General features: G+C 29.1%; 4 protein-coding genes across 4 annotated transcripts; 2 read left to right on the top strand and 2 right to left on the bottom strand.

Annotated features, from left to right (window-relative positions):
* Window positions 1-6106: 6106 nt before the first annotated feature.
* AK88_04222 (uncharacterized protein) lies at window positions 6107-7553 on the bottom strand (the record flags this gene model as incomplete). The annotated part of the gene is made up of 5 exons (XM_012481832.1): window positions 6107-6234; window positions 6518-6622; window positions 6831-6913; window positions 7294-7327; window positions 7463-7553. The coding sequence occupies 5 exons, from the start codon at window positions 7551-7553 to the stop codon at window positions 6107-6109; spliced, it is 441 nt and encodes a 146-aa protein (XP_012337255.1).
* Window positions 7554-8309: 756 nt separating this feature from the next.
* Window positions 8310-10799, bottom strand: AK88_04221 (uncharacterized protein; the record flags this gene model as incomplete). Its single annotated transcript, XM_012481831.1, has 6 exons — window positions 8310-8437; window positions 8570-9503; window positions 9658-9760; window positions 10058-10196; window positions 10329-10436; window positions 10631-10799. The coding sequence occupies 6 exons, from the start codon at window positions 10797-10799 to the stop codon at window positions 8310-8312; spliced, it is 1581 nt and encodes a 526-aa protein (XP_012337254.1).
* A 2351-nt stretch (window positions 10800-13150) lies between these two features.
* AK88_04220 (uncharacterized protein) lies at window positions 13151-15583 on the top strand (the record flags this gene model as incomplete). Its single annotated transcript, XM_012481830.1, has 1 exon — window positions 13151-15583. One exon carries the CDS (start codon window positions 13151-13153, stop codon window positions 15581-15583), a length of 2433 nt encoding a protein of 810 aa, XP_012337253.1.
* A 2210-nt stretch (window positions 15584-17793) lies between these two features.
* On the top strand, window positions 17794-19248 carry AK88_04219 (uncharacterized protein; the record flags this gene model as incomplete). The annotated part of the gene is made up of 1 exon (XM_012481829.1): window positions 17794-19248. The coding sequence occupies one exon, from the start codon at window positions 17794-17796 to the stop codon at window positions 19246-19248; it is 1455 nt and encodes a 484-aa protein (XP_012337252.1).
* Window positions 19249-20254: the final 1006 nt, after the last annotated feature.

The raw sequence follows: 20254 nt of genomic DNA, 5'->3' as shown, positions 1-20254 counted from the left end.
AAAAAACGTTTCAATATTTATAAATTTGGAAAAACTTATAACTTAGCGTTTTATATGTTATTATTAAAAAGAAAAAGAAATTTTTAAGGTTTAGCAACATAGTTATTTTTAAGAAAAGGTAGTGTTAATCTTGTTCTTTCACTAAATTAAAGTGGAAAGGGACTCATAAATAACTGCGCTTCTATAAGTTTCTTAAAATTTGCCAATTTTCAGTAGCTATTATATTCATGATGAAATCCAAACCCTAAATAAAAGCATTTTAAAATTACTAATTAATAACTTGTAAAATCAGGGTAGATAAGAATAACTGCCGAGCATGTGTCATTTGGGCTCGTACCATACCATAGTACAGTGTGAATCCTTATTATATAGCGTTCCAAAATAGTACATTTCTTTAGTATGTGTCGTACACATTAAAATGGTGTTTGTCCTCCAAGTATTCAAACATTGCAAGGAAATAGTTTCTTGTTTTATTCACTTTAATTTCTGTTTTGGGCCATGTATGTCTAACACCATTATATTGTTCTTATTTGCAAAATTTTATTGCATCAAACTACGCATTTTTTCTCCTTCAGTATAACGCCCTATATTAGAAATGACTTCCCATGTTTTAATATTTGTTCAGCAGGTATCATGTACTTTTGAAACATGCTTTAGATGAGAAAGATAAGGCTTTCTATTTGTACTAATATTGTGTACTGTATAATATTTTGTAAAATGTGTGCAAATTATAGGTTTTCTTTTGACTATACAGAATCACTTAAAAGAGCAAACATATATAATCTAAGATATAACTTCTTACAATATGTTTTTCGATAACCCTATTTTATATCTATTTTAAGAGAATACAAAAATTCTGGTAAATGTGCTTTTCCCTAACGTTGCAAGTACCAGAACAATCATTTTCATTGATCATCTTGTTTTATTACTGTCTAATATGAGGTTCAAAAAATGAAAATGTATTCTAAAAAGAATATAGCACTTACGATAAAAGGAAAATACTAACAAAAGCTAAACTTATAGTGTGCAATGCAACACACAGAAAAATGGAAATCTTGTTTTAACATTCCTTTAAGAAGAAACAAAAGAATAAAACTGTTCTCTTTCTACGGAGCTGTATTTTAATAGAAAGGGTTAAGACTGTATGAAAAAATTGTAATACTTTATGTTGCCGTCAAGGCCAAAAGGGACAAGAAGGTTATTTGTTTTATGAATGTAAATTCCAGTGTGCTTTCTTTCCTATTATGTTCGTACAAAGGGAATATATTGCAGTGTGTGAACTACTATATATAGCTTCTTTAAATGTCTGATTTATTAGTGTTACACTAAGAACATAATGTTTATACAATATAAAAAAAAAATAATAAAGCACCTGGGCATACATAAATATAATAACGCAAGAGAGCTCATTTGCCTTTCTGTGTTTCTGGAACAACTATTGAAAGCATAGAATAATAATACCCTTTTTAGTATATCAACCTCTAATGGTTCTATATGTACTTCTACTTAAAAGTAAAGGTTTGTTCTTATAAATATTTAGGTGAGTGATGAAATGAAAGAAGTTTTTTATTCCAGATAAATTTTAAAACTAACAAATTTATAGGGCTTTGAGGGTATACTAACTAATGTAGGTTATTGTGAAATAATGAAAAAATATTACCATTACAGAAGTAATGAATTTTATATATTTTTCCTTTATTCCCTTTTATAAGTATTATAGAATTTTATCAAGTTGTTGCCTCACTCTTATATGAAGTATTCAGTTTTTCCATAAATTCAGGACATAATATATTAAAATAAGATTGATTCATTTGTATTCATAGGCCATAAAAGATTGTCAATGTACCTTTTTAGTGCATGTCTTTGAAGTGATATTAGATGTAAAACAAAATTTGCATAAGTGCATAATATGATAACTGTGTTCCATGATTAATGCACATCCTATTTATCATGATCATAATAAAAGTTTACGTAAAATATATTTGTCTTTTCTTTGTTTTTAAATTGAGAATTATACATTTTGTACAAAGACATATATTCTCTCCTTTTGTAAATTATTCTATAAACACGTTAGATAAGGCTCATATTATGTTCTTTGTATAGTGGATATGAATCAATTTATAAATTCATTTAATGTGACAGAAGTGTGGTATACTAGACATAACTAATTACATACTTCTATATGCAAGAAAACATGGTGCTCTAATCATTCATTCCAAAAAAGAAAGACGTTACATAAATCTAAGCTATCTTGAGTTTAATTACACATTCGCACTAGTGCAAACCTATTTCTTTGAGAGCAAAACGTTTATATGGTTAATTCATAAATGATTTTTGCTAGAAAGAGAAAAGGATTTAAGTTTTCCATAATCGTATTGTTTGTGTGTTTACGGAAAGTTCCTTTTCATGTTAATATTCACTTGAAAATGTGTGTACACAGCTTTTAAAACAACAGCAAAATTGTGGTGGATTTTTTTTAAGAACAACAGGTAAAGCATTAAATTGCGTTTTATTCATTATGAAAAAGATAATTGTAAATTAAGGCTTAAAAAATATGTATTATTATGCACAAAATCTATCAGCTAAAAAATAGAAAAAAACAAAGTCTATCATTCACTAAATACACTAGATTGGGTTATATTAAAAGAGTTTATGTCCTTTAAAGGAAATAAAATATTTTAAAAAATAAAAATGTGTTCTAAAACAAAAAGGACACAAAGGAAGGTTTTTTTATGCTACAAACAAATTTCATCATTTCCCCGAACAAATATTTATACCCATTGTTCCTTTTCATTGCATTTGCATTCATATTAAGAGTTCACTGAATATGCATAATATTGTATTAATATTACAATAAACTGGATAACATATATTCATATTTAGTTAGCTATTTATCATTTAGACTATGATTATATGAAATTATAATATATATATTTTGAATAAATTAGTTAATGGAAATAATTGCCTTAATTGTGTAATTTAATATTCACTTCATTATTTTTATTTTATTTATTAATACTTTACATATTTAATTATGCTAACAGTATTATTGTATTTTAAACCTGTTATAATTATTGTTATTCATGTTAATTAATTATTTAATTTAAATTATTATTAAAATTAATATATATATTTAAATAATCGTTCGATTTTTATTAAAATACGGTAAAAAAAAAAAAAACAATTTAATAATATAAAGTTAATTATTTATTATTATCAAATAAAGCATAAAATAATTTAATATAATAGTTTTTTTATTATATTACCTAACAATTAATTTAATATTATTAATTTGAATATTTTATTTAAATAAATAAATAAATATATATTAATTAATTTATATAATATAATTAATTTATGTATTTTAATCATTTAAATATATATATTAATTAATTTTATTTTATTATAATCATTTTAATGGTTATATATTTATTTAATTATTTTAATGTTACTAAATATTTATTTAATTAATTCTTTTTTGTTATTTAAATATATTAGTTAATTATTTTAATATTATATAATAATTAATTATTTAGTCAATTATAACAAACTAGTGTATTAAAATTATATTTAATTAAATATTTATTACAGAATATACACATATAAATTAATTATTGAATATAATTGATTTTATATTATTAAAAAATAATTCACATATTAAATACTTGTAATTTAAATTGTTTTTATTTATAATTAACTATCATATTTTTAATTTAACAAAATATATAATATATATTATATTCAAATTATTTTAAATTTTGAATTATATATTTAAAACATGTTTAATATTTTTAATTTAATTCATTTAAAATAAATAATAATGTATTATATATATTATTATTAATTGTTGTGTAATTTATTATTTATTTATTAAATAATTATTTAATTGTTCTTGTTATTATTTATTTTGGTAATTAAATATTAATATTTTATAATTAAATATATTAAATAAATATATATGTTATTATATAATTAATTACGAATTAAATTTATCACACAAATATATATATTTATTTACTTAAAATAATTTAGATAATTTTAATTTTATATTAATTAATTCCTTTTAATTATTTTATAATAACTTAATTTATTTGATATATTAATAAAATTATCATATTATTTATTATTTTTAATGTACATCAAATAATTTAATATTTATTATATATATATATTTATTTCCCTATAATTATTAAATAAATAGTCATTAATTAATTATATTAATTAAATATTTATTTTAATTATTTTTATTTATTTTAAAATAATTAATAATTAAATTAGTTTAAGGTTACATAAATTATATATTATATTGTTTTTATTAATTTAATTATTAATAATATATAATTAATTTATATTTAATTTATTATTTATTTAATATTTAATTATATAATACTAATTTTTAGTAGTTGTGTTTAAATTTATATAACAATTAATAATATAATGATTTATTTTTATTTACTCTTTAAATTAACTTATATATATTAATTATATTTCTATAATTACATATTTAATTAATTATTATTTTTTTTAATTATTATATATGCTTTAAATAATTTACAAATCTTTTTATAATCTTACATTTTTTTTTCATATTTATTAATTATAAATATTTAAATATTCTTTATTTATTTTTTAAAATAATAATTAGAATTAATATGTAAAATTAATTTTTATTTAATTTAACTGTAATATATATCTTTATTCATAATTAATATTTCTTTTTAATTAAATATATTTTATATTCATTTTAATAATTTAATTAACATGTTTTATTTAATATATTTAATTAAATTTATATATATATTTATTAATTTATATACATATGAATAATAATAACTAAAAATAATATTCTTAATAATTAATTTATTTTAATTATATTTTTTGCGCATTTAATTTAATTTATTCGTTAGCTTTCTTATGTTTTATTTAATTTATTTAATTTAATTTATAATTATTTTAATTATTATTTAATATATATTAATAATAATATGTTTATTACTATATTTCACACTTTTATTTATATGTAGAGTCATTTAATTTAATTTGTGTATTATTTAAAATATATATATTATATATATATTAAGTTTATGCATTTAGTTTAATTTTTATTTTAATATTGTTGTGTTTGAACTCATGTTTACATAGGTTAATTTACATATTTTGATATATCTCTATGTCTTACTTTAAATATATTCTTACTTCTGAAAATATTAATGCCATAAGGGATGATACATGTTTCAATTTTATTTTATCTCGGGTTACTAACATTCTAATGTATTTATCTTAAAAGAAAAATTGAATAATTGAGTTGTCCTATATGAAGTTTTAATTATGTTATATATATTGAGTGGAACTTTTTTTCTTTTAATATGGACATATATTGTATTCTTTTAAATGTTGTCCCTTGGAGTAACTTCAAATGTAATGCAGTATGTTTGTGCTCAATAAATGCAGAAAATGTGTATGTTAATATAGTATTAGTGATGTGCATTTGTTTATTTTGTGTTTATATGGTAATATACTTTATTCTGAAGCGTTTTTATAAAAGCACAGAACAAGTTTCATTATTCACAGATAAAGATGAAAAGTATGATCAAATGTGAATCATTTTAGGACAAAAAAGAAAAAAATATACATATATCATGCATTGTAGTATATTGGTTATTTCCTGGAAAATGTAAAACAAGGTATGCACGAAAATATGAATTGTAAAACAGTAAAATATTCTCTCAGAATGAATGGTTTATGTCTTGTATTGCATACCCTTGGAATATCATTATTCATGTTTTGAATAACTAATTAGAAAAAAACAACTATATTTTTAAAAAATATTTATATTGCAAAATAGTCTGAAATGGTAAAAATTCGTTTTCACTCTTAAGGAATCAGTTTATCATACAAATTGACTTATAAATTGCTTCATTATGTGGAATCTTTAAGATTAAACTCTTTATTTTGCTGTATCGTACAAGGCAACACATCTTTGTTTATAAACAGAAATTGTTTTTCTTATGAAACCAAAGAAAAATGAAATTATAACTATTCTACAAAATTTTATATTTTTACAAAATGAAGAAAACTTTCTAATAGCAAAATTTTGTCTCTTTTTTTATTTTAAAAGTTTATGTTCATATGAAACACATCTCCTTTTCTGTTGTAAAAAGGAAATAATGTTATTTGGACAAATAAAATATTTTTGAACCTTGTGCCCAATTAAAAAGGAATTACCTTTTTTCTCTGTAAAGAGGGGGCAATAAAACTAAGTTGCAGGTAATAGTAATCAATATAAACATGAATAAAGCATGAATAAGGGGAACTCATTTAAGAAAAAAAAACTAAATAATGGGTGGAAATATTTTATAAGAATCCATAGGGGTATCATTACAAATAGCATATTATACTCATGGAAAGTATCATCTGTATAAATACATATTACATGTTAAATGTTAATAATGATGTGCGAATAAGAATAGAAGAATCACCATTGATTTTTTTGTTTTTTTCACCTAAAAAAGCTAACCTTTAAGTCTACACACAAATGAGCCACTACAATAATCATTAGACAGATATTTGCTGTGACCTGAAGCATAACTTATGCAAAAGTTCATAATATTTCTGAAATTGTCTATTCATCATGTTATTTACAGAAAAACACATTTCAATATCGAATATGTTTTATTTAACTATTCTTAGTATTTTAGTATATATGTAATTCCCCTGGTTCATGATTAAATCCAAAAGAAGAAAATTTCGTACAAATAACAGAGATGATGTTATAATTTAAAACAAATAAAATACTCACACATATATAAGTGTAAAAAAAAGTTCTTTACTAATCATACATGTGATCATTAAGAACAGAAAATTTTTAATCCTGTAGATGTGAACCTGCTCTGTGGACATGGGACAGAAACCACTGTACATTAGCATTAAAAATATGGTGTGCTTTTATATTATACTGAAATGGCTTTAAAAAAAAAAAAATTATTTGTCACACAACATTTATTTTTCTGTTTAAAACATTACGAACACGAACTGTACAAGAATATAAAACTAGCCGCCGAATATCATAACAAAAATCACTTTTAATTTATGTAAACCCGCAAATATGGTCATCTTGTCTTATAATGCATAGACATTTGTGTTAAAACTGAATGGGCCTAAATATTTTTAACAAGTTATTCTTATTGAAGCCGAGGATATTAGGTAAATTACGGATGAGAAAGCTTTGCTAACATTACGCGTGATAAAATGTGGCAACATTTCACCTTTCTCAAATACAAAAACAACACTTACTTTTCTTTACACATTTGAATTAAATCAATAAAAGCTGTAACAGGTTTCACAAAAGAGCTGCAGCATGGTTGAAGTCAACAATATTCCTCTAATGTGTGCTTCCTTTTGCATGATTGATGAGGTATATTGTTGCAAATATAATTGTTTTGCAATCGTGTAATACGTTAACATTGTATGTATCCGTGCGTTAGGAATAAAATTTTACTATCGCATATTAAGTAACAAAAAATCTTGGATCCTGTTATTTTAATCGTAAGCATACGCTTAAGAAACCCAGAAATGGTAGCAAGTGAAAAATAGTGAGAAATACTATGAATAGACAAATTAAAGAATATCTAATAAGGGGCAAAAGAATAACAACAAAACGCTTAAGTGGAGAATTCATTTTTTTTATAATTTTATGTAGTCTAATAAAGCAGATCTAATTATTACAAACGTTCAATCGAAAGGATAATATAACTGTCCGTTATACATAATGTAAAGTTCGGGATAATTTGTGCTAAACTTGCGGCAGAACAATTATGCGAGGTTGCATTTACAAAAAAATGAAATTCAAAATTTAAGAATATTAGAGTTTTCTTAGAAAGTTTTTATTTTTAAAACAACGGTAAAAATACGCATATATTTTTTTTTATTGTAAAGACTTGTTCAGAAGTGTAATTTCACATAAGAAATGTTTTTACGTAAACAGAGTTAAACGACTTAATTCATTTAATTTGTTTTTTTCTAAATGTACATTATAGAAAAAAAAATGGTTATTTTTACAAAATACAAAAAAGCTTGAACAAATTTTGTATGTTTTTAGACAAATAAAACTAAAAAAATAGAGTCATGAAGAATGCTGTAACAGACTTTTTTTTTTTCTTTTAAAAAAATTGCCTTTTTAAAAAATATGTTTGTAAAAAAAAAAAATAAACACGTTGATATAGCATGTTTAATGGTGAGAACTTTTTTAACATACTTTAACAACGGGATAAAACTATTAAGTGCTTTCTCTTTGTTCACACGAAAAACAATTAGTATCTTAGGGATTTATTTCTGAACAGATACGATAATCCTTTATATAAGTTGTAGGAGTACTGATACTTGTTGTCTAAAATATCTTCTTTATAAAATTTAAAAATGTCCACAATGGAATTCATTTCTGAAAAGGGAAAAAAGGAATAGGCAGATAAATATGTATATATATTACATATATGTCTATATTTATGCTCATTAAAACTGTGGAAGCGGTGTGGCACAGTATAGGACATAAAATAAATTGGGAGATTATTACCATAAAGTAGGTGGTGCAGTGGGTCATATAATTCATTTATTTTGATGAAATTTAAAAAGTCAAATAAAACATAGGATAAGGAAACTATGATGGAGGATAACTTCCTAATAACCGATACTATGACATTTTTGCAGATAATGCTTATCGCAATTGACCATAAAGCAACTCCTTTTAAATATATACACGTTAATACTATGGTATCTTTTAATTTATTTATTCTGTTCTTTCCTAATACACTCTTGAGTTCTGCCTTTTCTTCAACAGAATAAACAGTTTGGTTGTGATTTAAAATATTTATATATTTTTTTAATTGACAAATTAAATCTTCAATGCATAGTATACATGAATCTATGTAGGCATACCAGAATTTGTTGTCTTCAAATAATATTGTGTTTATAGGGTTACATAAGTGACTCAAGATGCTTATCTCATCTTTATATTTCAAACTTGCATTAATTAATATTAATTTTTTAAATAACAGTAGTTTCAACTTGGTCTTCTTGTCCATATTTGTTATCTCAATGTTATTCCCTTTTATTCTGTAACTTATATCTTTCAGGTAGTTGTAGATGCACGTAACAACGAAGAATTCATCATGATAGGAGCACTGGTTATGCATTGGGAATTTATCTAGCGATGTTAGTACTTTACAGTCATATTTATTAAATATAAAATTGAAAATTATGAAATGATATTCCAATATTGCCGTTATCCATATTGATGAAAGTATAGACACGCAATAAGAAAAATTCGTAAGGACGTAGATATTTGATAAGTTGTATATTTTTGGCAAACTCAATATCACATCAAATGGATGGGTCAGTATACTTACGATAATGTTGAAACTAATGCTGTTAATTATTGTTAATAATATATCGACAATGAAACTCAGTACGTATGAGAAAATAAGTGGCATTATATTTAAAATTATTCCCTACAAAAGAAGAAAATGTTATATGGGTGTAAGCGTTTAGGGCTGTTTATTCAACTTATGTGCGACGTAAATGGCATATGCACTTGAAAATTCGGGGGGGCGCAGAAAAAAAAAAACAAAACAAAAATAATGGAAAAATCATTTAAATTTTTACCTTCTGAATGAGCTCAATTATGTTCTTCGTTTCCGTGTTCATGCATTGTTGGAAATCATGAATGCTCAACTTCCTGGTATTAAATCTTTTCTGCAATATGTACCTAATATGGGCAAGGAAGGGACGTAAACATATGTGTGTGCATATGCACAGATTTAAATTATTACGTTGTGAAAAGCGAATAGGGTAATCACTGGCAACATTGTTTTGTTTTTTATTTTTGTCTAGGACAACGTTTATTTTGTGTCACTGCTGTGCTCAATAGGGGTAAACTTTCAATAATGGTACTTGTGCACATTTTAACAAATGAACATTTTCATTTTGTCCCCATACGTATGCATTGATGAAATGTCCTTCTAATGTATGCACAAAAAATAGTTAACGATTGTTATGCACTTACGATATGGATGCTACGTAGAGAATATCGTATATGTTGTTCCCATAGTCCTTTGAAAAAACAGTCTTCGTGTAAAATATGCTATAAAATGTTAATACTACGCATAATACGTTTATAAAATTCCATTCCTTGTACTTGTAATCTGCGTACGAAAGAAAAGAAAGAGCCGTTGACAACATGTGTACATATACACACATGTGTATGCACGGGCACATTTCGACATGGCATGACGCAATAATCTCCATGGATGGAGACATCTCAAAGGCATAATTACGGTTTAAGCTGTGCTCCTTAAAAATTATTAATAATGATAGGGTTAAACATGATGGTACAGAGCTAACAAACGTTCCTCTTAATAAATGCGCTACAATATTTAGCTGGTCTATAAAAAAAAAAAAATGGAGTGTTAACAAGGAGTGAAATAAGGGAATTTGCATCTAATTTGAATTACGCTCCTTAAGAAGACAGACGCAAAAGACTGACAGACGGACAGAGTTTCATTCTGTACATGTATACATATATGTGCATGCGTGTATGTGTAAACATGTGCTTGTTTTTCCTCTTCCCGACACTTACGATTACTGTCTGCATTTACAATATAGTTGTAGCATAGTGAGATGATCAGATTTAAAACGCTTATTAATACTAAATGCTTAGTTAAAACTTTTATTATTGATTTTACAATAAATTTTATTTTTAAATTTATTCTAGCAGTGTAATCACTATTCAATCCGAAGAAAATCATTATGTAGAAGAAGAGAGAGAAAAAAAGAAAAAAAATCGTGTATGTTCTATATTTTTACATATTTCATCTGTCATTAAAGTATTTTAAAACATTATTCTTAAGAAAACGTCATAGTAGTTCGTAACATTTATGTTTTCTCCCCTCTTCTGTTGTTCTTATAAAAGCGCCTCTCTATTTTGTTTGAGAAAAAAGGAAACATGACATAGTTCACATATAGGGATTGTACACTTATAAACGTATACGTTCATATATTTTTTTTTTTTTTTGCGTAAGTTGAAAATTGTAAAATGTGAATCCCTTAAAAGAATTCATATATTGTTACAATACATTTTTTAACAAAACAAGGGAGTATATATTATATAAAGAATTGGCAAGGGGAAAAAATCATTTAAAGGTGAAAATAAACGGATGCAGAAAAATATCGCTATATTATTATATATACATATATATATTTATGCAAGCGTAAATTTATAAGCGCACAAAATTAATTTCAATACTTTTCAAGTGCGGAAAACGAAAGATTTTCTTATATTGCCTGTGTAATGATGATAAACTTTTTTAAAAATGTTGCAAATGGTACATGGCTTAAGAAAAGCCTCGTTTTAGCGTATACATTTTAAGGGTTTACGGTCGTAATATCATTTTTGCATCACACTTCCTCGAAAAAGTTTTAAATTAAGGAAATCCAACATTTGTTACATATGTAAAAATAGCAGTATTTTATTTCAAAATACACAAAAGGAAAAAAAAAAAAAAAAAAAAAAAGAGCGTGGAGCTGGAGCCCGAACTTCACAATTTTTTTTTGTAAACCATGGAACTCATAACTTCAATTTCAAACATTAATTCGCCTTTTGCGAGTTGGAACATTTGTTTTTTAAAAAGTGTATAAAAATGAAAGAAATTTCACCATGATTTTTTTTTTTTTGTGCGTAATTTGTTATGGTCCTTTTGATATGTCAAATTTGATCAGTACATGTGCACAGCCAGCATTATATGTACACATGACGAGGTATGTTAACCTTTTTTCGGATTGGGAGTGTAGCATCATTCGTCATATGTATGCAATTTGATCAAGCGAATATTGTTTAGAGAGTTTCGAAAGAGATTTCCTGCTTCATATTTTTTTTGTAATGAAAATTGTCTTTCACACATTAATTTTTTTAAAAGTTTTGCGCAAATTACACTTTTATCGTGTACCATTTTGCCAATAAAAAAAAAAAAAAAAACCAAACGAAGCGCAGATAAGTAAATTTGTACACACCTTTTTAACATTGTGAATTTTTCAAAAAAATTGAAAAAACCTAAGCAAATTTGTTCATAATCTCAATTTTGAAATTACCCATTTTGTCATTTTCCCTTTTTTCAGTTAATAGGAAAAAGCACAATTTGTTCTGTATATTCTTATACATCTTACGTGGCAAAGTTACTTCTCAAGTGCTATTTAGCTATGGTACATAAAAGTTGAGTAGCTAAAGAGTGTCACCTTGTGAAAATAATATTTACGAAAGTGCGCAGGCGGCATATTTCTTCAAAGGTATACCCATGAATATATATATGTATATGTATATATATATACATGGTGTGCAATACCAACTCGAAAGAGTGAAGCCAGGGAGGGAGAGCTTTCACATGGGTTGTCCTCGCGCATCAAAAAAAGGGGGAAAAAAAATCTAATACAAATGTGAAATGTGTTTTATAACTGACGATACCGCGTACCCACGTGAACAAAAATCATATATTTGTGTAAATGTGTATATCTGTACAGGTTATGTTAACAGTGGTGACGTATGCACGTACACCCGCTTTCACACGTTTTTTCGTCCACGTCACGTATCCTAATGTGGTGAAGTGCTAAGGATAAAAGGCGATTTTAAGAAAACAAAAATCGGTCTTTGTTCTGCCTTTTCCTTTTTTTTTTTTTTTTTTTTCCTCCATTTCGATTTTTTATCAAATTTGTGGAGGAGTTTTGTTTTTCCCAAATTTGAGATAAACTGAATCCCCCAATTTTGTCTTTAAAGTTTTCACGCCATTGTATACCCGTGTGAATAAGAGGGGTATCTTTTTTCCCTTACACACATATCCCAATTTTTCGTTTGTAAGGGGGACAAATGAATTAAGAAGTTCACTGTGCTGTGTCACATAAAAGTGGAATATAACAATTTGAGCCCACACGTATGTAGTTACGTGGATGCAAAAGTACCTACATAGTGTGCTCGTATCCAGGCGTAGCTACTACGTATGTGCATGTAGCCCATTTACAGTCTTACACAATTTAGCGTAACGCACGAGAGACGAACCTTTTGCATAACTCTGGAGTTGCGCTCCCCCTTGAAATAAGCAGAAAAGACAAAATGGAAAACGTCGAGGGTGTAGAACTAAACGAGGAACAAATATTGTGCTTGTATATTGACACGAAGAAGTACCAGAAAACATTAGGTGTATGTTTCTATAACTATTTAAAGTATGAATTTTTGATGACCGAATTTATTGACAATGGATACTTCACGGCCTTGGAATCTTTGTTGATACAGAAGAGGCCACACAAGTGTTTTTTTAACAGTACGAACGATGTGGTTGATGACGAGAGGCTTTTAAATTTATTTAAAATGTGTAACATAGAGGCTTTTGCCCTGGAAAAGAAAAAATACGATGTATCAAATTTGAAAGAGGAATTAAAATTAATAATTCCACAAAATGACGACGTTCGAAATTACGATAAACATTTAGAGTTGGAAAACGCATGTAAGTGCTTAATGGTTTTAATAAACCATTTGAAAGTTAAAGAAAATAAAGAAATACATTACAAGTGCAGCATTAACATGCACAACATGGATCTGTACATGCGATTGGACAAGGCAGCTATTAGTGCACTAAATATACTTCCCACCAAAAAGAATACAAATACTTATAGTAACAATACGAGTTTGTTAAAATTTTTAAATAAGTGTAACACAACCATCGGGTATAAGAAGTTAGTGTCTTGGTTAACACAGCCCTTGACAAGTGTTGCCGAAATTAATAAACGATTAAATATTGTTGAAACGTTCATAGAAGAGGATGATTTTCGTAACAGTGTGTATTGTAATTACCTGAAAAGGATCCCCGAGTTGGACAAACTAAACCACTACTTAAAGGAGATTAATCAAAATAACGAACTAAAGGGGAACTCCAAATATAATGAAGAAATGATTCTGAAAGATATTGTCAAGCTGTATTATGCTATTTTGGATTTTAAGGAAATATACTTTTCCTTAGTATCAATTGAAGGGAAATACAAGCAAACGCTAATTGAAATGATTGTGAACCCCCTGCATGAAGTATTAAATAACTTCTCCAAATTGTTAGACATGATTGAAATGACGATAGATCTGAAAGAAGTTGAAGAAAACAAAGTTTATTTAATTTGTAAAAATTTTGATGAAGAACTGGAAGAAATATCAAACGAGAAAAATGTTATAATGAAAAAAATTAAAAGACATAAGGAGGACGTAGAACAAGATTTATTTTCAGACATATGTGAAAGACGTTATAAGAGGACCAATAGAGAGGACATCCGATTGGTAGATTGTAACACAAGCATATTCCTATTTAGAGTATCCAAAAAGGATTCCACTCTAATTCAGCACCAAAAAAAATACATATCAGTTCGCATGAATAAAAACGAACTCTTATTCACAACGAACACTTTAAAAGGTCTATGTAAAGAGTATGAACATTGTTTAAGTATTTATAACACATTGCATCTAGAAATTGTTAAAAAGGCCATATGTGCCGTTTCCACCTACACACCTGTGATTGAAAAATTTATAGATATTGTATCCACGTTGGATGTGTTAATATCGTTCTCCGTTGTTTGTTATAATTCTGCCTTTCCGTACGTAAGGCCAACTGTAGTAGAAGATGGGGAGAATATAATTATGAAAAAGTCAAGACACCCATTGTTAGAACTACAACACAATTTGAGTAACTTCATTCCAAATGATATTCACATGAATAAAAAAGAAAGCAGATTGATAATTGTTACTGGACCGAATATGGGAGGAAAAAGTACGTACATCAGACAAACAGCTATAATTTGTATCCTGGCTCAAATAGGTATGTTTGTGCCATGCGACTTTTGTGAAATTCCTGTTTTTAGTCAAGTCATGTGTAGAGTAGGTGCTTCTGATTTTCAGTTAAAGGGTATATCGACCTTCTTATCCGAAATGATAGAAGCATCTGCTATTGTTAAAAATGCAGACAAAAATTCTTTCATCATAGTGGATGAATTGGGAAGAGGGACATCTACCTATGAAGGGTTAGGTATCAGTTGGTCCATTGGTAAATACATTTTGGACCATATAAAATGCTTTTGTTTATTTGCTACACATTTTCATGAAATTTCAAACATTGCTTATCAGTGTGAGGGAGTCATCAACAGACATGTCGAAACGACCATTGATCAGAAGCAAAAAAAAATCTGCTTCTTGTACGAAATTAAAGATGGCGCTTCGAACAAAAGCTATGGTGTCAATGTTGCTGAAATAGCCAAGTTACCAAAAGACGTTATTGAAAAGGCATACGAAAAAGTAGAACAACTGGAGTCAGCCGAAAATAAATACTACCTCAAGGAAAAACTAAACATTGACACATCCTCTAGTGTTAATGAAAATTACAAAAATAAAATTTCCAACTATATGAAAATTAAGGACGAAATTAATTACCTCTTTTCTTCTTCCAGTGAGAGTGAGTTTGTGGACAGATTCATGTCCAAGAAGAGTTACTTGAAGGAGCTGGCTATTTAAAGTGCTTAACAAATGCAGCACACATGGGACGAATTTCTCTCCCCAAACCCCCAATGGTGTTTTCAGAATTGCGACGAGTCTCTGTGTGTGTAACTGTTCATGTACGTTGGCGTGCATTTGCATAAAAAAAATATATGTGCGTCGGTACGGTGAACCTTTTTTTTTTTTTTTTAAATTTTGATTAGTAGTGTTTGGCGCAAACTTATATCAACGGGGGGGGGCACTTTGTCTGCTCCACGGTCTGCACCCCGGTGTAGATACAAAATGTACCATTTTTGCGGGACCCGTCTCCCGCTCACTTATTCTGTTCGGAAGAATATCTGCCTTCCCATTTTGAAAACATACATTTTTGAAAGACACAAAAAAGGACACATAAATTGCCTAATATATTCAACCAAAATTTTTAATATATATATATATTTTTCCCTGAAAAGGGGGCTACTCCAACAAATTATGGCTAACACTGTTTTATTCACCTTCTTGCGTGTTAAAGGGCGCAATGTGTAATTCTTGCAAGTTTAATGTGAACCCATTTGTCCGCGAGCCCTGTAAAAATATAAGGCAGCGTAAAGGGACTCCAAGTTTGCCACGCGAGGTGCAAAATGCAAGAGAGTACAAAGACATGCAAAAGGAAGCAAACAAAAAAAAAAAAAAAAGACGCAGTGATAATTATTATGCATAGAATGCGAAAAAGCTGACGTGTTCAGAGTGCCCTCTATTTTTTTGCTTTTTTTTTTTTATTATTTTTTTTAGTGAGAAAGAAAAGGGGCGTATGGGCCGTTTTTATCAAGTGTCATTTTTTGGCACCTCACATGTTTATATCGGTCATGTGCGCAGTAACATGGCACACATTTTTGCTCGTTTCGCCCTTCAACGAATAACCTGCTCCTTAATTCCCACCATTTAAATAAAAATAAAGGATCAAAAAAACTTTATAAACATACCCAACGAAATGCAGTAACGTCAGTCGCTCTGATCAACTCCGCCTTTTTGCTCGAGGACCGAATTTTCCTTTCGCCACGGGTATGCATATAAATATATAGTGTACATATACATATGTGGAACAACGTATTTTGTGTCAATTTTTTCATATCGTACCCCTTTACGCATTTGTCCCCTGTTGTGAACTTCCCCTCGGGAATGGTGTCTACAAAGGTATTAATTTTGTGTTCTGTTATAGCGCACCTTTTATTCTTTCTCCTTTTCTCCTCTTTGGATATTTCCTCTTATCCACGTTCCTCCACGGTCATTTTGGCTGTATTTTTTTTTTTTTTTGTCAGCTTTTTTGAATTTGAACAGTAAGCTAAATTTACATAAATGAGTACCCTGCGGGTTCGCTCATATATATATATCCATTTTTGCATTGGTGCGCGTGCCCAAGCGTTTCAGCTTTGTACACTTATAATTGCCTTGTTTGACAAATTTCAAAATTACGAACGCCGCGCTGCGTAGTTAGGTGCCCCCACGTATCGCGCTCCACGTCGTTATATATACATATATATGTGTACATATATTTTTTTTTTGGCTTTGCACCCCCCCCCGTTTTAAAAACCAACGGTGTAGTTATGCAAGTTTAACGAAAATTTACTGAACAGTTATCAAAGGTTAGGACAGCATTCGCATAACACGCGTTATATTTGTTTGGATTTTACATTCAAATGGAGCGCTGTTTTTTTTTTTTTTTATTTTATTTTAATTTTTTTTAAACTCCACTTTTCAGTTCTTTACAAAAATTAAGGTTAAAAGGGGAAGGGAAAAAAAAAAAAAATGCAGCGTTAACGATAATGTATGATGAGAAATCTTAAACGAAATTGACTCCTTCAGTTTTGAAAAGATATAAAAGGTTGGAAAAAAAATTGGTGCCATCTGTTACCGCACGTATGTGTATGCATATCTACATGGTGAAAGGGGTGTAGCATTGGGGATACATGATTGTGGAGGAGTTGGGAGTATGTGCATGAATTTTCCTCGGCGCTGCTTTCTGTGTTTTTTTTTTTTTTTTTGCCTTAAAGGTGAAGTTGTCCCTGGGCGGCGTCATCACGCATTTGTGTTAAAGCGTGCTAGCGCCATATGTGCATATATATATGGCATATATACATACGTATGTACATGGGTATACACGTTGACCCTTTGCGCACGTGTGCACGTATATATGCCATACATATATATGCACTGCCCAAATGCCCCTCGCGCCTTTGCCGGTTTCCTAAATGATGCCTGAAGAGAAGAGGCTGAACAAGCCCCTGCTTAACATGAGTGACAATGATGGGGAAGTTAAGGGAAATGCTAATGAGGACGGAGAACAGAACAGCACCCTGGAGGGGATGTCCAATTATCACGGAGGCCAACATCATGATATGAAAAACTTAATGAAAAGAAATGAAAAAAAAATAAGAAGTGAAAATAAATACATAGACTACCTCAAAACGAGGTTTAAAAGAAACAGCAGGGAGGAATTTTCCAAGTATGCGAGTGCCCTGGACGAAAACGGAAGGGAAATCAGCGAGTGTAAAGAGGGTCATCATTTTGGTACAAAAATCTTCTCCTACTCGAAAGAAAATAAAGGAGATTGCGGCAAAGAGATGGAGGAATATGCAAAAAATGAGGACTTCAAGGTACGAATTAAATGCTTTAATAAATATTTAAAACACTATGTTCATAAAATAAGTAGCGGAGAAACAGTACAGTACTCATTACAGACACATGAATTGTTAAAGATAGTGCACCAAATAAAAGGAGAAAATACTCCGATAAATTCTAGCGGTCTAGCCCAATACAGAGATATAAGGCAACTACTCTCAAGCAATAGCAACACCAGATTTGATATATCTCCAAAGAGGAATTGCGTCCTTATCAATTTGCCTTATAGGAAGTGCATTATCTTTAAAGACTTCCTGTTGTACATTCCGACATTCACAAACAATCCAATTCCCGAAGTTGCAGAGAAGGAAGAAAGGATGTGCAAATATTTTATTGAAAATGCAAAAGTCATTTCGTTAATTAAAGATTCTTTACCTTTCGAGATACTCATTTTAGAAGCCATCTTTGTTGATATATGTGAAGAGCTAAAAAACGAAATAGAACCCGTAATATGTGAAGCAGAAAAGCTATTCGAAATTATAAGTAACAACTTAAGCATATACAAATGTATAAACAAATTAACCGAAATGAGGAGAAAAATAAAAATTATTGATGAAAAGGTACAGAGTGTATATAAAGCCATACATGCAGTGTTAAATAATGATGATGATGTTCGAAGATTAGAGGTTTCTTATTTTGGAGATAAACCAGAATTGTGGGAAAAATGTGATCCTACTCCTAATAGTGAGGACACGGAAATGTTGTTAGAATATTACTCCCACGAAATTGATGAGTTTTTAAAAATCATTCGTAGAACAGATGAATCGTTAGATGACGTGCTCCAAATGGTAGAGCTCAATTTAGACGACGCAAGAAATAATGTGTTAAAATTAGAGCTAGGTTTGAAGATATACGGCATCATCATAACCGTTGTTGGTACCGTGGCATCCATTTTTGGGATGAACTTGAAAAACGGCTTTGAAAGCGACCAGTACATGTTCTGGACCCTCGCCTTCTCGCTCATGCTCATAACGGTGTTTTGCTTGTTTTACGTCATCGTGTCTTTTAAGCGGGTCAACATTTAGCGCCACAACCTCTTTGTTTCGTTTCCTTTCTTTTTCATTTGGTTTCGTTTTTCTTTGCTTTACTTTCCTGTGCGTGTGTGCTGGGAAGGGGAGGGGGTGAGTGGGAGTTCACCACTTAGGGACCAATCTCCCCACAGATGCGCACACGTACATATTTGTGTTGCAAATGGCTTTCAATTTTGAACAGAAGAAAAAGTCACCATGTGGACACCGTGGGGGAAGACTGCTGTCGATGTGGTTCACACAGACAGCAGAAAATAACCATCTGGGACAGTCCCAATTTTTGTGTTTCATTTTCCTCTTTGGTGACTTTTGTGACATATGTTTATGTGAGCGGTTTACCGGTCATAGCACCTCGTATGTTACGCAAGCTGAGTTTGTGTCCCCGTTCAACTGGCAAAAAGGTGAAAAAAAAAAAATATGTACATGCATATGCATATGCGTGTGTGTGTGAGCACTGTGCCATATATATTTTTTTTTTTTAACAAAATAAGTGAAAATTTTTATTTGGAGAGGCATGTATTCCACAAAGCGTGCCTAAGCATGTATGTACGCACATATGCATGCACGAGTTTGTATGTGCTGGCAACATAGGCGTGGCCGCACGCTTACAGTTCCCCGTTGGCGTAAAAAAGTGGATCAGATCCTCCGGTGGTCTTAAAAGCTCACACTAATCACCACCATATCACCCCTACACATACATACATTTTGTGTGTGCGGAACTTTTTCCCCCTAATAATTTTTGCTGCACATATTTCTCATTTCGCGAGTTTTCAACCAGTAAAAAAAATAAAAGGAGCCCAAAATACTTGCTATGAAGCCGCAAAATAAAATAAAATCGATAATGTTTTGTCTTAAAGCATCCAGGCCCACGTTTACATCCCATTCGTATGTTGGTGGCTTGTACGCGTATTCGCCGTTCATTGGGAAAGCGATTTTTTCTTGTCTACTTAAACCTCAGGTAGCTAAAAAAAAAAAAAAAAAAAAAAAAAAAAGGGTGAGAATT

The sequence above is a fragment of the Plasmodium fragile genome (assembly GCF_000956335.1).
Source record: "Plasmodium fragile strain nilgiri unplaced genomic scaffold supercont1.56, whole genome shotgun sequence".
Lineage (NCBI taxonomy): Eukaryota > Apicomplexa > Aconoidasida > Haemosporida > Plasmodiidae > Plasmodium > Plasmodium fragile.
Note: the sequence above shows the minus strand (reverse complement) of the source record. Positions and strands in the feature narration are given on the sequence as shown.